Source organism: Lactuca virosa, chromosome 7, assembly GCF_052849685.1.
Source record: "Lactuca virosa cultivar CGN04683 chromosome 7, Lactuca_virosa_CGN04683_v6, whole genome shotgun sequence".
In the NCBI taxonomy this organism is placed as follows: Eukaryota; Viridiplantae; Streptophyta; class Magnoliopsida; order Asterales; family Asteraceae; genus Lactuca; species Lactuca virosa.
This window is the reverse complement of record NC_136432.1, coordinates 144,363,586-144,381,900: the sequence shown is the minus strand read 5'-3', so window position 1 is coordinate 144,381,900 and position 18,315 is coordinate 144,363,586. Positions and strand designations below refer to the sequence as shown.

The 18,315-nt window shown below is 34.1% G+C and overlaps 3 protein-coding genes and 1 long non-coding RNA gene across 4 annotated transcripts; 1 reads left to right on the top strand and 3 right to left on the bottom strand.

Annotated features, from left to right (window-relative positions):
- Window positions 1–2,140: 2,140 nt before the first annotated feature.
- On the top strand, window positions 2,141–4,493 carry LOC145124127 (aluminum induced protein with YGL and LRDR motifs). The gene is made up of 4 exons (XM_079059356.1): window positions 2,141–2,462; window positions 3,467–3,707; window positions 3,799–3,919; window positions 4,070–4,493. Exons 1-4 carry the CDS (start codon window positions 2,260–2,262, stop codon window positions 4,255–4,257), a joined length of 753 nt encoding a protein of 250 aa, XP_078915482.1. The 5' UTR covers window positions 2,141–2,259; the 3' UTR covers window positions 4,258–4,493.
- DMC1 (DNA repair (Rad51) family protein) lies at window positions 4,081–8,035 on the bottom strand. The gene is made up of 15 exons (XM_079059355.1): window positions 7,915–8,035; window positions 7,724–7,806; window positions 7,206–7,297; window positions 7,055–7,126; window positions 6,924–6,962; window positions 6,736–6,793; window positions 6,586–6,631; window positions 6,452–6,497; window positions 6,304–6,365; window positions 6,143–6,209; window positions 5,963–6,055; window positions 5,799–5,867; window positions 5,634–5,712; window positions 5,358–5,524; window positions 4,081–4,731 (listed from the first exon to the last, which is right to left on the bottom strand). Exons 1-15 carry the CDS (start codon window positions 7,926–7,928, stop codon window positions 4,687–4,689), a joined length of 1,032 nt encoding a protein of 343 aa, XP_078915481.1. The 5' UTR covers window positions 7,929–8,035; the 3' UTR covers window positions 4,081–4,686.
- Window positions 8,036–14,161: 6,126 nt separating this feature from the next.
- On the bottom strand, window positions 14,162–15,016 carry LOC145125844 (uncharacterized). The gene is made up of 2 exons (XR_013716174.1): window positions 14,756–15,016; window positions 14,162–14,677 (listed from the first exon to the last, which is right to left on the bottom strand). It is a non-coding gene; the product is annotated as an uncharacterized LOC145125844 (long non-coding RNA).
- A 1,749-nt stretch (window positions 15,017–16,765) lies between these two features.
- On the bottom strand, window positions 16,766–17,691 carry LOC145123389 (RNA binding protein). Its single transcript, XM_079058604.1, has one exon. It carries the CDS (start codon window positions 17,569–17,571, stop codon window positions 17,008–17,010), a length of 564 nt encoding a protein of 187 aa, XP_078914730.1. The 5' UTR covers window positions 17,572–17,691; the 3' UTR covers window positions 16,766–17,007.
- Between the last annotated feature and the right edge of the window lie 624 nt (window positions 17,692–18,315).

Here is an 18,315-nt window from a genome sequence, read left to right as displayed (position 1 = left end):
ATAATTTTATAAGAAATCTATACAAATTCTATTATAATAAAGAATAAATAAAATTGTTATATAATAATAATAATAATAATAATAATAATAATAAATTGTTAAAAAAATGAAAAAAGAAAAAGAAATAATAAGTTAGTTTTTTTATAGGCCAAAACTGTAATATTTGTAAACCATAAATCTCACAAAGCACATGAACCATTTAGACAAAATTGCAAAAATGGTCCCTGTGGTTGGCAAATTTCTACAGTTTTGGTCCAAAACGATACATTGGTGCACCACTGGTCCAATTTTGGATCTTTTTATTGTTTTTGGTCTCTAAACACTTAAAAAGACGACTATGCCCTTATAATTTATATTTTACCATTTTTTTAATTGTTGAAATACATAAATTAATTTAATTTATATTTTATTTGTTTTTTCTCCCTCAAAAACACACACATCGGTGAAAGAAACGAAGAAAGAAATAGGGATAGCCAAGGGCTGTCACCCTCAACCACCCACCGGTGACCCTCCACCGCCGTAAACCACCACAAACAACAACTCTCTATCCCCCTCTTGTATTGTGGAATCCATTGCACCACCCACCCTTCACGTTTTCTGTTTTCCTTTTCTCCTTTCAATGCCAAGAACAACCACCACCAAGGAGTGGTGTTGTTGTTGTTGTTGTTGTGACCACCGAACATCACTAGGAACCACCTATTCTCACCAATTTTTCCAATCAGCAACAACCCAAACACACCCTTTGACCACTGCCACCTCCCCTCTCTCTCCCTTGCTTATTTTCTCAAATAACAATAGCCCCACCAAAGGTGGCATCAACCTCCCAAGAACCACCGACTGCCACCCCGTCTTTCCCCTATGACGACGAGCAAACACCAACCCCCACTATGAGATCTTGACAAATGAAAACAATTTGTTTCTTATTGCTATCGATCAAAAGCATAAAGCATCATCCAAATCGATCAACCAAATTTAATCTCAATTTTTGAGAATGAAATCAGATCTCGGATGAGCTGGAATCGATTGAAACATAATCGATTGTTTACAACACATAAATCAGATCTTTCAACACATAATGGATTCTACTTTTTCTCACTGGTTTTTCTTATGGTTTTAGGAATGGAATCTGCAATTAATAGCTACACTTTGGCCATTGGTTCTATGTTTGTAACTGTTGCACACACCAACTGTTCGACAGATTGCTCCAAAGAATAATCATCTTCTAAAATGTTGTTTTTTGATTGGATTTGTTGTACAGATTGTAAACCCAAATGTGCATATCGACGTTTTGCAACATCACAAAAGAAATCATGGAGGGGAGGTGTAGAGGTTGGTAGAAAAACGGAGAAGAAAGGGAGGGAAAGAACAAATCGGAAACAACACAGCAGGTGGGGGTTCATGGGTTTGCTCAGCAACCGAGAGGAGGTGGAGAGGTTGACAACCGGTTTTTCCGATGGGCTCTCTTCCTCAACTGTTAGCTCATCTCACCGGAGTTGTGGCTTCGAGGAAAGCAAGGGTCGAGCAAAACAATAATAGAGGGTGTTTGGTGTGATGTGTCTTAACATGAGAGAGAGAGAGAGAGAGAGAGAGAGAGAGAGAGAGAGAGAGAGAGAGAGAGAGAGAGAGAGAGAGAGAGGTGGTTTGGGTTTTTTTTCTTTTTTTCTTTTTTTAATTAGAATAATTAGAAAAGAAATTAAATTAAATTAAAAAGAAAATTATTTCAGGGCAGATTTGTCATTTCAAGTGGAGTATGGAGCAAAACTACATATAAATGTCAACCATAGGGACCAAAACCACACAAAGTATCCGAAACTGGACTACTGATACACCACTAAACTTTTTTGGCCCAAAACTACAGAAATTTGACAACCAGGGACCATTTTTGCAATTTTGTCAACCATTTATTTAATTTACTCTTTTTTTTTATACAAACATATAGAAATAAATTCTACATCCACCGTCAATGAAACGAACCTGGACGTTTACAAAAGCACCAACCCCAAAAAATACTTGGTCAAACCAAGATATTCATTTTAAGTTTTTGTATTTTAGCAATTTAATATTATCTGATAAAACCTTGTCAGCACGACGTGTAACTCATTATCCAATCCCGCCTCTGCACAGAATCCCGTACGCTTTCCCTTTTCATTATAAAGCTCTTCTACTCTCTTCTCATCCGATCAAAATATCAAATCACTAATCACGCGTTTCTTTCGTTTTCATTTCGATTTCGATTGATCAAATCATCAAACTTGAAAGATGTTAGCAGTGTTCGAGAAGACAGTAGCTAAAAGCCCAGAGGGATTACAGACCCCACAACAAGAACCACCGGTGAATGCACTCAAAGATGGCCTTTTGTCCCGCAGCTTCTCCGCCGTGCATCCGTCGGCCGTCACCATAAATCTCGCTGATTCTGGTCTTATCTCTTACTCCGTTGATAAACAAAACCCTCTGCTTCCCAGGTATTATTATTACATTCGTTTTTTCATCTTCTTTTTGATCTTTTGAACAAGTTTGTCTTTTGATTTTTAATTTGCTTATAGTTATATGGGTTGTGGATCTGATTATTAAGAATACTCCCTAAATAACCATCTGATATGTCTCTCACTTTGTATCTAAATAAGTGTCGGTGTGTGGAATCTTGATCGGTTTTACTTGGATCTTGATGTTGAAGTTGGGATCAAGGTCCAAGGAAGTAATATACTAATAAAATTATATGTTTTTTTTTTGGTGATCAATGCAAGAAATAGCAACATTCTTTCATTTGTTTGTTTATTATAACATAACACTTGTATTTTTTTCAGATTAGACATTTTACTAAGTTATACCATTTCATTATACTTTAAAATTTTTACTTGATTGTTTAACTTAAAATTGATTTGTATTTGGATGACATTGTTGTCTTTTTGAAAATTTTCGAAGTAGGAACAAAGTGCTAAAGAAACAAATGAAAGTACGATGCTATTTCTTGAATTTAAACCCAAAATACATTTTTTTTTTTTGCAAAACTAGAACCTCAACCCCTATCTTAACCAGCACACTAGGTACTAGTAATGAACTTTCATTTCTTTGTGTATTTTAACATCATGTTTACATTGCTTTCTGTGAATACTTCAAAAAAATAATTAAGGCATCATACTTTGGAAATTCTTATAATCTTATTAAGACATTATACATTTTTTTTTTTTTTGATTTAGTTCATTAGTCTGTTATTATGTATCTGTGAAGAAGTTGTAACTTTGAAAATACCGATTACTAGTTAAACCATCTGTCAACTGTCATTTTTAATTGCCATTCAAGTATATTCTTTCTTTCTATCTCAACATTCCACTTTCAATATTCTTCTTATTAAGATATTATACATTTAAAAGTAATTTTCCATAATCAACATATCAATGAAATTACATTGCTATTTCTTAACTTTCAATCTTCGTGATTATATATTTTGTTGTGTGATTTTTGCTAGATTGTTTGCGGTTGTGGATGACATATTCTGCTTATTCCAAGGTCATGTAGAGAATGTTGCGCCCCTAAAGCAACAATACGGATTAAACAAAACAGCAAATGAAGTTATAATTGTTATTGAGGCATACAGAACATTAAGGGACAGAGGTCCTTATCCTGCAGACCAAGTTGTGAGAGACCTCCAAGGAAAATTCGCCTTTATTCTCTATGATAGCACTTCAAAGTCAACTTTCATAGCTGCTGTAAGTAATAGTTTTGTACTTTCATTTATTCCTTTATCATAACATCCTACTAGTATATTATTGGCTTACAATTACCATAATTTCCATTCAGGATGCTGATGGCAGTGTGCCGTTTTTTTGGGGGACTGATTCAGAAGGAAATGTTGTGCTCTCTGATGATGTTGAAACTGTAAAGAAAGGCTGTGGCAAATCCTTTGCACCTTTCCCGAAAGGTTTGTATTTTGTGTTTCTAACATTTTATTTGATGTGATTGGTCTACTTTAACAATGAAAGTATGCTGTTATTTCTTGCATTTAACCCATTTAAATTTGATGAATTAAGTCACATAAGTATGTTCTTAAGGTTCTTTTTTAATTATACAGGATGTTTCTTCACATCATCTGGAGGGTTGAGGAGCTTTGAGCATCCTTTCAATGAGCTGAAGGCAGTGCCAAGAGTAGACAGTTCTGGAGAGATGTGTGGTGCTAATTTTAAGGTTGACTCTAATTCCAAGAAAGAGACTGGAATGCCCAGAGTTGGGAGTGCTGCTAACTGGTCCCAACACTACTGAGCAAGGGCATTTATGTAAAATCATGTTGTATTGGCTTTTCTTTTTAATTTGAGACACCCTTCCTAGGGTTCTGAGAGACTACTCTATGTGTATGAAACTTGTGTTTACTCTGCTGTTAGTGGCTTGTATTTTGTCACTTAAAAAGGATATTATGTACGTTCTTGTGAGAAAGCAGAGAACTAGCAAAAGTTGGGAATAAAATGAAATGAGAATATCATATTAATTTGCAGGAACAATATTGGGGTTTCTTGAAATTACAATAGAAAGTTTTTTGTTGTTTTTAGAACCTATACTTACTTTTAATCAGCATTGATATAACAAAGCAGAAAATTCAGACTATAATATGTATTAAGTAGACAGCTAAAAGAAAAATATAATAATGTTTAGCCACAAGGCATGTATTACTGTTATTGCAGGGAGTTTCAATCCTTAATCCTTCGCATCTGCAATTCCTCCTGCTGTTATCTGAAATATGTGTTTTTTGTCAAGAAAGTCAAAATTCCCAACTTGATTTTACATATAAAAATTATTGAATATTTAACATAACAATTGAAACAAGTTTACCCAAAGTCAATTAAAAAATCTTAAAGAGGTGCCATATTGAATATGAGATTTAAATTTTATAAATATATATTTAAAATTTGTTGCTTTTGTTATAGGCAAGTTTTCATGACATTAACAGCTAAACATATGAAATAGCAACGTACTTTCATATATTTGTGATTAAGCATCCTACTTTCATTTTTTTATATTTCAACATTATAGTTCCAAATTTTTTTTTCTGATTGTTGCATTATAAGTTGTCAAATCTACCTAATTATAGCATTGTACTTTCATTTTTTTTTCTGATTAAAACATTGTACTTTGAAAATTCTACCCAATTGTAAAAGCAAAAGTTGTTTCACATCTTAATGATATTGTGGTAAATTGGTAGATTTTCATGGTAAAAAGAAGTAATGAAAGTAAGATACTACAATAAACAAATCAATGAAAGTACATTGCTATTTGTTGTACTTAACCCTAACATAACATACAATTAATTACTTTTTATGATTAATATGTTTTAATAAAATAGTATAATAATTATAATAAAAGGATATTGCTTCAGACTCTGGGAGATTTGGTGCATCAAACACCTTGCAGACACGCTGTTCACCTTTTCCCTTCCTAAACATCAATCTCACAGTGGCTGCATGAGCAAGAACATGTCCCCCTGCTGGTTTCTTTGGATCAGATATGAACACCCCACCACCTGGATCAGCTATCACTGCAACAAAGTTTCACACACTCACCATCTATATATATTTCATTTTTTTAATATGAAAAAAAAAAGGATAAATGTTTCCAAATTTATCAGTGAAAAGTAGAAGTAGAACCTTGGTTTGTCATATACACTGCTACATTAAACTCTTCAGCAATCTTTGTTAATCGGGAGAGCATCTGAGCCAACTTTTGCTGTAATAAAAACATGAGTACATACACATAAGAGTCTTGTTTTGTTAAAGCATCATATACAAAATCAAAAATAGGAGATAATAAACCTGGCGTTCTGCAAGTTCTCCTCTTCCAGTGAAGTCTACTCGGAAGAGAGCAATGACTGAATCAACAATCTGTGAAATATATTGATTAAGAATATGAATGAATATATCAGGAAAAGGTGTATACGTTTGAATTATTGAGAATATTTGGGTTAAGAATGGCATACCAGAAGTCTGAAAGGCTCTTCTGACATCTTTGCTGCCAAACCAAGGAGTAGGTTGTACTGATGCTCATATGTGTAGGCACGTGCATATATTATCTTTATGAAGTAGAAGAAAAAGCAATCAGTTATCAGTTAGAAGAAATATAAGAATATAGATTGAGAAAGTGAAACAAGTATTGTTACATTATCAAGTACAGCTCCAGCATCCATGCCAAACCTTTCAGCAATTGGAACTATACGATCAGGTCGGCTGCAACCACATTTTATTAAGGAGTGACAACATATTTTTCTTGAGGGGTTTTTATAAAAGAAGAAATGAAAGTAACAGAGGTTAAAAAGGATACAAAGTTCCCTCAGTATCTATATAAGCAACCTTCCCATTCCCTCCTTTCATATTGGTTGGAAGCTGGATAGATAAGGTGAGGTTTAATAAAGCACTAAGCAAATCAACGATACAAATAACTCTACAAATGATGATGAAATTAAATGGACCTGTGTTGAAACACAGAGAGTATGAGCCAGCTGTGTTTTTCCAGACCTGGATAGCAACATTGATGAGGGAATTATAAGACAAGGTTAATGAAGATTTGTACATATTATAGCATAAGATATGTTTGGTCTCTCACCTAAACTCCCCAAAAGCTTCGGTAATTTGTAGAGTTTCAATACCACCTACACAAAGTAATAAAAATGAGTTAATGTATTTGGAAATTTTATGATTATGTGGATGAATATCAAGTTATTAATACAGAGAACATTAGGATTCAAGTTTCCACCTCCTAACAGTTCATCAAGAGCTTGACTTCCAGTAGTGATACGTACAACAGCCTTCCTCTGTTTAACGAATGATGACATAATACCAGAATTAGGAGCTAAAACTAGGACATTTAGTTAGCAAGTTAAGACAAAGCAATAGAAGCATTTTGCAACTAGAAATTAAGCGAAGGAGCATCTTAGTTCTTACTCTGAGCAGAGCATCACTTCCAGTGATATAGCCAAAATTCTGAATCAGAAATGGAGCCAAAAGCAATTATGAACTATAACAATAAGAAGATCATTTGAAAATGAAATTATTGTAGATAACAGAGTACTAACCACTATCTTCTCGGCAGCTTCACATATTTTATCAACTTTAGCCTCCGATAGACCTTTTATACCAGTCAAGTTCTGTAATATAAATAGATTTGGGACAGAAGTTGTTACCAAGTAGTCAATAATGATTCAAAAAAGTGCAGGTTCTGATCACCTTCTTTGTGTGCATCATCAAGCCGTTGCATGTATATATTCCAGCGTCCTGAAGCTTCTTAACATCTCCCGCATTAATTCCATGAGAAGTCACTGGATAAACATAAACACGAGATAAGGTCACGATCGGCAGTAATTTGATAATTTCTAGATCTTATTAGTGAAGGATCGGAATTAGAAATCAGTGTAGAAAGTATTAACTAAGGAATCCAATCATTGAAATCAAAATCGAATAGAAATTTAAACATTTCAGAAAATGTCGGGATCATACATCATTTACAGACGCAGTTTTAATCGACTTGCAACAAGCAAATGGAATTAGTACGTGTTCGATTTGATCAATTTAATCATATTTAGAACGATTGCTATATTTAATATAGCATTAGAATACGTGCGAATGAACTCGTTACTTCACGTAACAAACACGAAACACAAATTATAGCTAGAATCATAGTGCAACTTTCGAAAACGAACAGAATTACATAAAACTGAAGAAGAGATCGTTAAGTATATACTTACGCTTATCAATGGCTTCAAATAGATCTTCTTCATCCTCGAGCTCTTCACGTTCCACGATCTGCAATTGACTGATTTCTTCGGATCTGGAACACAAAACAAGGGCAAAATCATCAGAAAATCACTACAATGCAGCATCATTAACGTGATTTCAGATTCAATCATTATTTCAACTTAGAGAGCTCGAGATTTACTTGAACGCTTGCATTTTCGAATTGAGATGCAAACTGTAGACTCACAGAGGGTGCTGGAGAGAGAAAGAGGGAAACTCTGTTATTATTTTCAAATTCTGGGAGGGAAATATAAACAGCCGAAGTGAGAAGTTCAAACTTTAAATGCCTTGATGCAATGCATGCGTTCGTCAAATATATTGGAAATATTTTCTTATGAAGAATAAAAAAAAAATTAAATATTACACGAATTTTATGAGTCAAAAATAAACAACATATACTTATTAACTTGTTATGGTAAAAAAAGTACAACCAAATTTTATTTGATGATAAAAGTAAATAACGTTGCTATCTTCCCTTCAAATTTTCAGTTGGAAGTCAACAAGTTTCATAACATGTCTTTAAAAGCTATGTTTAGTGATACAATTTCACAACTTTTTTGCATGTGTATAAACATAAGAAACACATTAAACATCATTTAGCGACTCAACTTTGGATAATTGTATTATATTACAATCTAAAACTAAACTCATTTTAAGCAATTTAGAAATTTTCTTTTATAAAAAAGGAAATGAAATGTACAGAATGGAAAATTAGACATATAAAGCTAAAACAGTGAGGATAGATCCGTCCATCAAAAGTAAACCCCATCCAAGATCCATATGGTTTTGAAGGTCTTTATATATGCTATAAAAAACTAATAATTTAACTTGAACATAGAAATTAATTTTAGATGAAAAAATACATAAGAAATTTTCAAAGCAAGGAAAATTTACAATAAGGTCCTTTTGCTAAAATTGCATTGTGGTCCTTACTCTTTACCTCATTCCATATTATGCCTACAAAACATGAGCATCCAAAACCAACTAGATTGGGACCAATTTTTGTTTTAAGAGTTTGGAACATATTGGAAAGGGGACAAATTCTGATTCTTAATTTTTTGAACCAAAACCAATTTCAGTATTGTTAACTTGTCCCGGTGTTTTTTTAGAAAATAAGATTGTATTCAAATTTATATATTAAATTACTTAAAAACTAGTGATAAATAAAGTTGTAATCATAATATTTTTTATGTTTAAAAGTAGATGCTTTTGTTTCATTGGTGATTAACTTCTTTTTTACGGCTTATGATTTCGAGTTTCTATTTCTCTTTTTTGTTTTTGATCATATACATGTAGTGATATAGAATTTACGTTTGTGAAGTTGGAAAAACTCAATTTGGTACATTAAATTAGGTTAAATGTAAGCAACAATGTCACTTGTTCTCTTTGGGTTGTCCTTTTGCCTTGAAGTTCCATTCACAACTTGATTTATTGTTCCCATGGTGGGAACCTTCAACTAGCCATATTTGCATAATGTTGTTCACTTCTTTTGATTGATTCGCACATTAAAACTCAGGTTCTTGCTAACAGTCATTTCCCCCAATCCTAGAAAACTTATGAATATGTGATTTGCTTCTCACATAATGGACTTGGGGTTCTTCGAACTTGGCAGGGTAGGGCTGATGGGATTCAACCTTTTTTGCGTTGGGGATAAAACATTATTGAACATTTGTTTGCAACGTTACTGAAAATTTGTCATAATTGCTAGATAGAGAGGTGTTTATAATATTATGTGATACCTTCTCATTAATCTCAAAGGTAATTATAGAATAAATGTAGACTTTTATACTAATATTAATTAATTCTAAAATATGAACAATATCATATATAAATACGGAAACTATATCAAACATAAATACGAAAAACTTTGATGATATTGAATACTAGTTTAATATTATCAAATGCACTCCCTCGTTCGAAGCGAGAGTAGAATGGATGCTCAAAATAATCTTTAAATCTTTGAACGCTCTTGGTTTTGAAATCTTCTAATGTTAAGATTTATGGAGTCTTGAACAAATTGACAAGTTCCTAAAAGTTTAAGGGCCATAAATGAAACTTGGAAATATTAAACAATTGAATATGAAATGGACGATGCAATTATGGAGCACACATTTTGAATTCATTTGTTGGACTGTCAAAGTTTTGGACGGCAAATAATTGGACGGTGGAAAAAATTGTCAAACACATGCATGAGAATTATTTTTTCAAACTATGCGGCAATCTTGTGCATATTGCGGCTCACAAATATACCTATATATATGCATGTATGTTTTGCATATTTTGTGTGCAAAAACTTGAGAGAACATCAAGTGTATAGTGTCAAGCCAATTGTAATCTTGTGAGTTTTAATAAAATTCTCTAGTTGCAGCCCGTGGACGTAGGATTTACACCGAATCTGAACCACGTAAAATCTTTGTGTTCTTTATTGCTTTATTTTCTCATTTCGTTTGTGAGTGTGTGATAGTGTTTCCGCTGCGTGTACCCTGTCTCAATTCCTAACAATTGGTATCAAAGCCTGGTTAGCGAGGTTTTGGAGGGTACGATCGTTTTTTCTGTCACACACGAGTGTACCTAATTTTTTTTTTGTTTGCCGTAATGGCTGAAGACAAGGTTATAATCGAAAGGTTCAGTGGTTCTGATTTTAGCTGGTGGAAAATGCAATTAGAAGCATTGCTATGTCAGAAAGACTTGGACGTGGTACTCGGAGACAAACCGGAGAAAATGGAAAAAGCTGCTGAAGATGCGTGGAACTCAAAGGACAAGAAAGCCAATGCGGTTATTACATTGTCGTTGACGAAGAGCGTTGCTTTCAACATCATGAATGAAACCACGGCGCGTGGTATGATGGAGGCTCTGTCAAATATGTATGAGAAACCATCGGCGGCTAACAAGGTGTTCTTGATGGAGTTGTTCACTACAAGGATGAATGAGGAAGGCTCAGTTACGGTTCACATTAACAATCTAAATTCAATTCTGTCCAGATTATCATCTGTGGGAATTAAATTTGATAATGAGACTCAAGCTTCGCTGCTACTAGCTTCTCTACCTGATAGCTGGTCCGGAACAGTTACTGCTGTTACAAGTTCCGTGGGGACCAGTGGTATGACTTTTGAAGGGGTTAGAGATTTGGTTCTAGGCGAGGATATCAGACGCAAGAATCAAGGTGGATTTTCCTCTTCTGATTTATTAAATGTCGGAAGAGGTAGAGGGAATAGCAGGAATAGTGGGAGCAGTGGGAGTCGGGGAAAAAGTTCTTCTAGAACTTTGAAGAATGTGAAATGTTGGAACTGTCAAGAAGTGGGACATGTTAAGAGTCAATGTCCAAAGAAAGAATTGAACATTGCTGATGCTGAGAATTTTTCTGGGGATGATGCATTGTTACTCAGTATGGAAAGTTCTGTGGACTCTTGGGTCATGGATTCAGGGGCTTCGTTTTACGCCATGGACAACGGGGAAACGATGGTGAATCTAAAAGAAGGAGATTTTGGGAAGGTACGATTGGCAAATGACGAGATGCTTCAAGTAACGGGCATGGGAGATATTGATCTAGTTACTTCATTAGGAACTACATGGAGCCTGAAGAATGTCAGGGTTATTCCGGAGCTGAAGAAAAAATTGATTTCTGTTGGTCAGCTGGATAAACAAGGACTGGAAGTAAGGTTTGGTGGTGGTAAATGGATGGTGGTCAATGGTAATTCGGTGATTGCTCAAGGTTTGAAGCGTGGGTCATTGTATATGGTTGAGGTACCTGCTGAGGGAAGTATGACCATCCCGATTAAGCAAAACAAAATCTGGTTCGCTAAATCTACTGCTAAGAGAGTTCATTTTGCAAACATGAATTCTGGAGCCAAGGGGATGTTAGCTGAACGAGTCGAAAATTCTAAACCATTCAGGGGATTCTGTGACAGTGGGAGCACGGGGTGTGTCCCGGGTACAGTTACAAAGAGCCGTTGGGTTTTGAAGACTAAGACTGGAAAATTCTCTCTTGTTGGAAGTTTGCAAAGTTTGGAGAGTGTTAGTGGTCCTCGGTGTATCTCTGGATCTGGTAGAGTGTCCAAACTGGTTGAGACAGAGGATGAGTCGGTGGTGGGATTAGCCACGACTGAGTTGGAGCTAGTGGGAGCTTCAACTGGCCCTTCTAGTACTTGAAGATGAGGGGCGGCTGCAATTAGAGAAATCAGACTAAGTTTTAGCTTGTTCTTTGAAACTGGAAGCTTGAAGGACTTGGTTGTTTTTTAAGATTACTGGAGTAATTGAGAGTTGAATGGCGGAGAAAGACTAATTTGTTCAAGTCTCCAAGTGAGAGATTGTTAAGATTTATGGAGTCTTGAACAAATTGACAAGTTCCTAAAAGTTCAAGGGCCATAAATGAGAGAACATCAAGTGTAGAGTGTCAAGCCAATTGTAATCTTGTGAGTTTTAATAAAATTTTCTAGTTGCAGCCCGTGGACGTAGGATTTACACCGAATCCGAACCACGTAAAATCCTTGTGTTCTTTATTGCTTTATTTTCTCGTTTCGTTTGTGAGTGTGTGATAGTGTTTCCGCTGCGTGTACCCTGTCTCAATTCCTAACATCTAACACTCGCTTTATTTTTTTGGAAACCACATAATCAAGAAACACGTCACTAGACACCATGAAATCACATTTCTTGGTCTTGCCATAGAGTTTATATTTCCTCAATAAATCAAGCATCTCAAACAAATTGCCCAATAAGTGGTCTCATGACTTCATTCATTAGTCTCTTGAACATACTAGGAATAGTGGACAAACCAAATTGCATAATAAGCCATTTATTGACCACCCTTGATTTTAAAGGTTGTTTTTCATTTATTCCCATTTTTTATTCTAATTTAACGGTAACAACAACATAAATCAACCTTAGAAAACACACAAGAACCATGTAATTCATCCAACATATCATACAATATAGGAATGGGGTACCTATATTTTATTGTAAGTTTGTTAATGGCCCTAATATCAACACACATATGTATAGTATTGTCGTTTTTAGGGATCAGAAGGGCAAGAATAGAACATGGGTTCATATTAGGCCTCAGGTAACCTTGAACAATTAGATCATCAACTTTTCTTTGTAATTCTTTGGTCTAACAAGGAACCAAGTAAATTTGGTGCGCAATTCCTCGAATAGAAGGAAAACCATGGGCTAGCAAATAACAATATCAATAAGAACAAATTCACATGTAATCTCATTATTATAAACAACACCAATAAGAAAAAGGATTCATTTTTTGGAAATATCATTGGCTAAGACATTGAAATTTGTAGGGGTGTGGGTGTTATAATGTGGATTGTCGAATTTTATCCACCATATAAATTAAGATTGTATTCACAAAGCTTCATCCATCTACCATCAAGTCACGCATCTTGCATTTGATGATGCATCTTGAGTGGAATATATCCTCCTTTTGGGCCTTGTCATTAAGAGCTTCAGTTGTGTGCATGACTTTCCTCGCCACCAAAATTTCACTAAAGTTAGCATTTACAACCTCCTTTTCATTAGAATTGTTATAAATAGGTTCTTCTTCGATCTCAACATTTTTTTGTAGGACTTCAACCTTCTTCAATATAAGAGATATTCAGTTAAGACATTGAGCTTAGAAATATCCAAATCATGACATTTGAAACATGTCTTTCCCTTAGGTTCTGCAAATCCTTCTTCCATTTTCTCTTTATCTTTAAAAGGCTTTTGGGCATATTCATTTTCTTTAGACAAAAATGCAAAAATGGTCCCTATGATATGCATTTTTTCTAGGTTTTGGTCCAAACCCGTTTTTTTTGGATTGATGGTCTTGTGAGCTAGGTTCGTTGCCTATTTGATCTTTTGAAATTGAAAAGACTAAATTGGCATCCTGATAATTTTTTATGTTTATTTTAAAGCTTTATAAATAATATATATGGGCCTACCTCTCCCTCTCTCATGTATGAAAAAACACAAACATCACACACACACACGTTTTACAGATTTCACTGTTCATCATCTTTTTGTGAAGGTTTAAGATGGTCAAATATGATGGAAGTTCCATGTTTACACATTGATTTGGGTTTTTCTTCAATCACATAAGCACACACACATACACATGTTTACAGATCCACGTTGTCTTTGGTTCCTTTCCACAAGCTTGGTCATCACTTATAAGATCTAATAGAATAACCCTGTCCAACATCACTTTCAAAACACCATACCCGGTTAACTTTATTCACAAAAGACACAACGAACAAGCACCCCTACCATGTAAACAACCACTAACACCACCATCATCGTTTTGAATATGTAATTCAAGCAAATAAGGAAAAATAGAATGTGATTTGAATCTGTACAGATCAGAAGACATGAAGCAAATCGAGAGAGAGAGAGAGAGAGAGAGAGAGAGAGAGAGCCTTATTTTTAAAAAACATAAATAAAAAACAATGTTTGAGAGGGGAGCCCATGTTCCCCTTTAAGAGAATCCCAGCACATGCGATCGATTTCAATTTGTGGGGAAGTATCTAACCCCAGTTATTCTATCTCATGTCTGATTTTACATTTGGTTTGTTTGAGAACAAGCCCCAAATTTGTTTAATGGCGTGGATTTCTTGATCAAAAATAAACCCCAAAATGTTTCAGGGCATCGTTTTCTCACACGCTTACAAAATACGAGAAAATAAACAAGATTCCGGTGGCGAATTCAGGGTAAACGAACGATCCATATGCTTAGTCCCAAGCTCAGAAGTGATTCCAGTTGAATTTAATGATTGCAGCCTATAGGTAAACCCCCTCAATAAGCAAGATTTAGGCAGCGGTGGTGGTGGCTTTACGGCGACGGTAGTCGTGGCTTCAGGGCATTGGTGGTCCTGTGGTGTTGGACTAAGGTCCTGTGTTTTAGAATTTCTTCAATTCTTACACTGTAATTAGAGATTCTTGTGGTATTATTTTAGAAACAGATTAAACTCATTAATGCAACCAAACTCAAATCCAAATACCTTTGAAAATCACAGCATCACACATCAACCTCTGGCTACATTCTACATACCAGCGAATTGTGACCATTACTTGAGGTTATGGCGAGGTGGTGATCGATTAAGATTGTTCGTATAATTTACATGAAGAACAGAGCTTCAATGATGTTGTATAAGGTTGCCATGGCGACTTTCATGTTGCTACTTCCATGTACATCATTCTTGTTTTTCTCTCTTTTTCTTAATGATCTTGGAGATGAAAGGCACACAAGGAGAAGGGCATCTCAACCTCCATTTTCCAAAGAAAAAGGGTGGGTCTAGCTTTCTTGATAAGAGAGAGAGAGAGAGAGAGAGAGAGAGAGAGAGAGAGAGAGAGAGAGAGAGAGAGGAGGGGAGGTGGACCCTTTTATTTTTTAATTATTTTAATAATTGTATTAGATTAATAAAAAGTGAAAAAAAATGTAAATTAAATACCCCAAGGCTATACTATCATTTTAATATTCGAATGGACCAAATATCAGGGTTTGGACCAAAACTCAAAAGAAATACATACCATAGAGATCATTTTTACAGTTTTGTGTTTTCTTTAAGTAGTACTCTACATAGGAAATGTTGGCTTGATAATGGCTTGTAAGAAACCTCTTGGGCTTGTTTTGAGCTTGTACCAAGTCTTGATCTTTTTCTTACCTTTCAAGGTTCATTTTTAACTTCAATGGTTCTATGCATGGTTTGAACTAATTCAAGATAGTCATCAACATTTTAGGAACCTTCAAAATCTAGTTGGTTAACTTTAAATGTTTCTCCAATAATCCCCTTCTGCTTTCTATATGGTCAGTTTAATCAATTATTGATTTGTTATGTTCGGTTTAATCCATTTAGATAATTTGTTCGGTTCTGTTTAATCAATTTTTTGACATCCAAAATATTAAGAGAATAATTGTGAAACTTATCATTCTTTATATTTTTTGGTCATTAAACAAAAATTTGTTCTTATATTGTTTGATCGTTGGACAATTTTGTTAAATGGAATGTCTAGAGTGACAAGTTACGATTAAAAAAAGATATGAATTGAAAAGAATATACGTTTGAAGAAGTGATAAAGACAAAATTAACAAATAAATTAAAACTATCACATAGAATATGATAAAAAGGTATAAACTTTATTATGAGAAATTGAAACATATTTTATAAAATGATATAAATAAAAATTATATTTTATTTTACTATTGTTTGGTTCAATAGAATAGTGGAAATAGCAACCGAAAACCAAACCGAATAATAAAAAGTAACAAAACGTTTTGTCAATAGCTTCTAGAAGCTAGAAGCTCTCAATCTGTGCCGAGCACGCTCATAAACTATTTCCCAACTTTTAACAACTCAAAACATATTTTCCAACAAATACACATTTTATTATATCTATTTGTCAACATGGAATTAGTCTATAAATAATGACTTATTTATAACTAGAGATAGTCACATTCTCATTATACCCATAAACATATAACTAGAGACTCCTGAACCCATAATCTGGAACAATGCATATGCAATAAATGACTTATTCAACACCTTAAACGCAATTATCGAGTTAGAAACGATATTTGTATAGTGCACTAAATTCTATCGTATGTTTACTAAATTTATTTTGTCATGTCATCCATACCAAAGGGGTACTTAAAAAACACTTATTTAAAAACTTCTATTACTTATTGGAGAATAAGTGCAAATAAAGGAGCACAATACATAAATGATTGTGAATTAAAGCAAAACTTTCACATTTGAGAGAACCCTTCTCCCAACAGCTCATGAATCAAAGCATATGAATACAAACGCAGGTAACAAACAATAAGATTATGGTTCTAAGTTCTCACCTAATAAGCAAACACATACACAAACACATACTACACAAATGATTCAAGAAACCCAAACTCAAGTCTCAACCACCAAAAGGAAAGAAAAACATTTTGCTACAATCATATGTTCTATCTCATTTTGCAATGTAACTGAAGCAAGAAAATCCCATAATTTTGTATAGAATTGAAACGAATCTTGACTTATACGATCATGCCATTAATCATCAACAATATCATAATCCATAATTGTTAATTAGATACTCAACTACAAAACTCATTTAATACCCAAAAAGAACAAGTGACTAACTTGCAAAACTAAATCAAGATAATAACTTTTAATCAAGTTCATATCATAATCATGAGGTAGCACATACAAAAAATGCCCAATAACTCGCACTTACCAAACATTGAGCTATTAATTCTTCTTCAAAGGTCGTCTTGATTCCTCAAATACTCCCCAGTATCAGCCTGACGAATAACCACAAGCCCATTAGGGTCCATCTTCCTACAATCCTGAGTCGATTTCGCAGCAATCCCAAATCCCAAAGGCAAATCCGACATAGAAAACACTACCACCCCGTCATACGCATTGATGTTATCAGTAATCCTGCCTAACCCACCTTTCACGACATCGTTCCCGTACAAGAACGACATCTCCGAAGTGGGTTTTAGCCACACTTTATGCTTCGCATTAGCAGCCAACAGATTCAAGGCCTGAATCGTGAGATGGAACTTGCCGCTTTTTGTGAATTTGCCGATGTTGGTCCCCATGGCGACGAGGTTTTCTCGCTTCACGTTGGTGGCGCGTTTGACTAGTGATTCCGAGACGTAATAGACTCTGTTCTTGTGGAGACGGAAGCAATAGCGACCTGGGTTTTGATCGGGGCCTTCGTGTGATGGAGAATCGACGAGGTTCTTAAGATTGTTGCCTGTGAATTTGAATAGCTTCTCGAATACTTGAGTCGTCTCGGCTTCGTCTAATGGCCTCATCTCTATTGGTTCAACTGTAGAGGTGATTCGAATGAAAGAAAGAAGCAGAGAAAGTTTAGGGTTTTTGATTTGGGAGAAGAAGACGGCTAGAAGCTCAGAATTAGGTTTGAGCTTTATGTCTTTAAGATAACATAACGATATTAATATTACGGGTAAAAATAAATAAAAATGATTTTAAAGACAAAATTACATAAATGTTCTTTATGTTTAGTAAAATGTACCAAATTTGGTCTTTATGAGGAATTTTTTACAAAGACGGTACCTAAGTACATAAGTTTGAAAATTTTTGCAAAAATGATACTGATGAGATGATATTTTTTAATTATATTATTTTTGGATCATATTCTTTTTTTCAATCATATGATTTCAGATAAATAATATATTCAATTAAATAAAATATTTGTTCAGAAAATAAATTTAGGATCACTATATATTCTAAATCATTTAATTTTGAATTATAAAAAATATAATTAATGATCATAAAATATTTGAATCAAAATATTTTTATATCATAAAAAATTAAGGATCATAAACATGTTGAATCATAATTTTTTTAATCATAAATATTTTGAATCATCTCATTTTGGATTATATTATGTATAATTTAAAAAAAAATTATAATCTTATAAAATAAAGTTTGGTATCTAAACAACCTTATTAGTAAAAATTTATTTTCAAAATTTTCCTAATATATGATGATAAACCTTTAAAAATAATGAGTAGAAGCATCCCTAAAATTTTCAT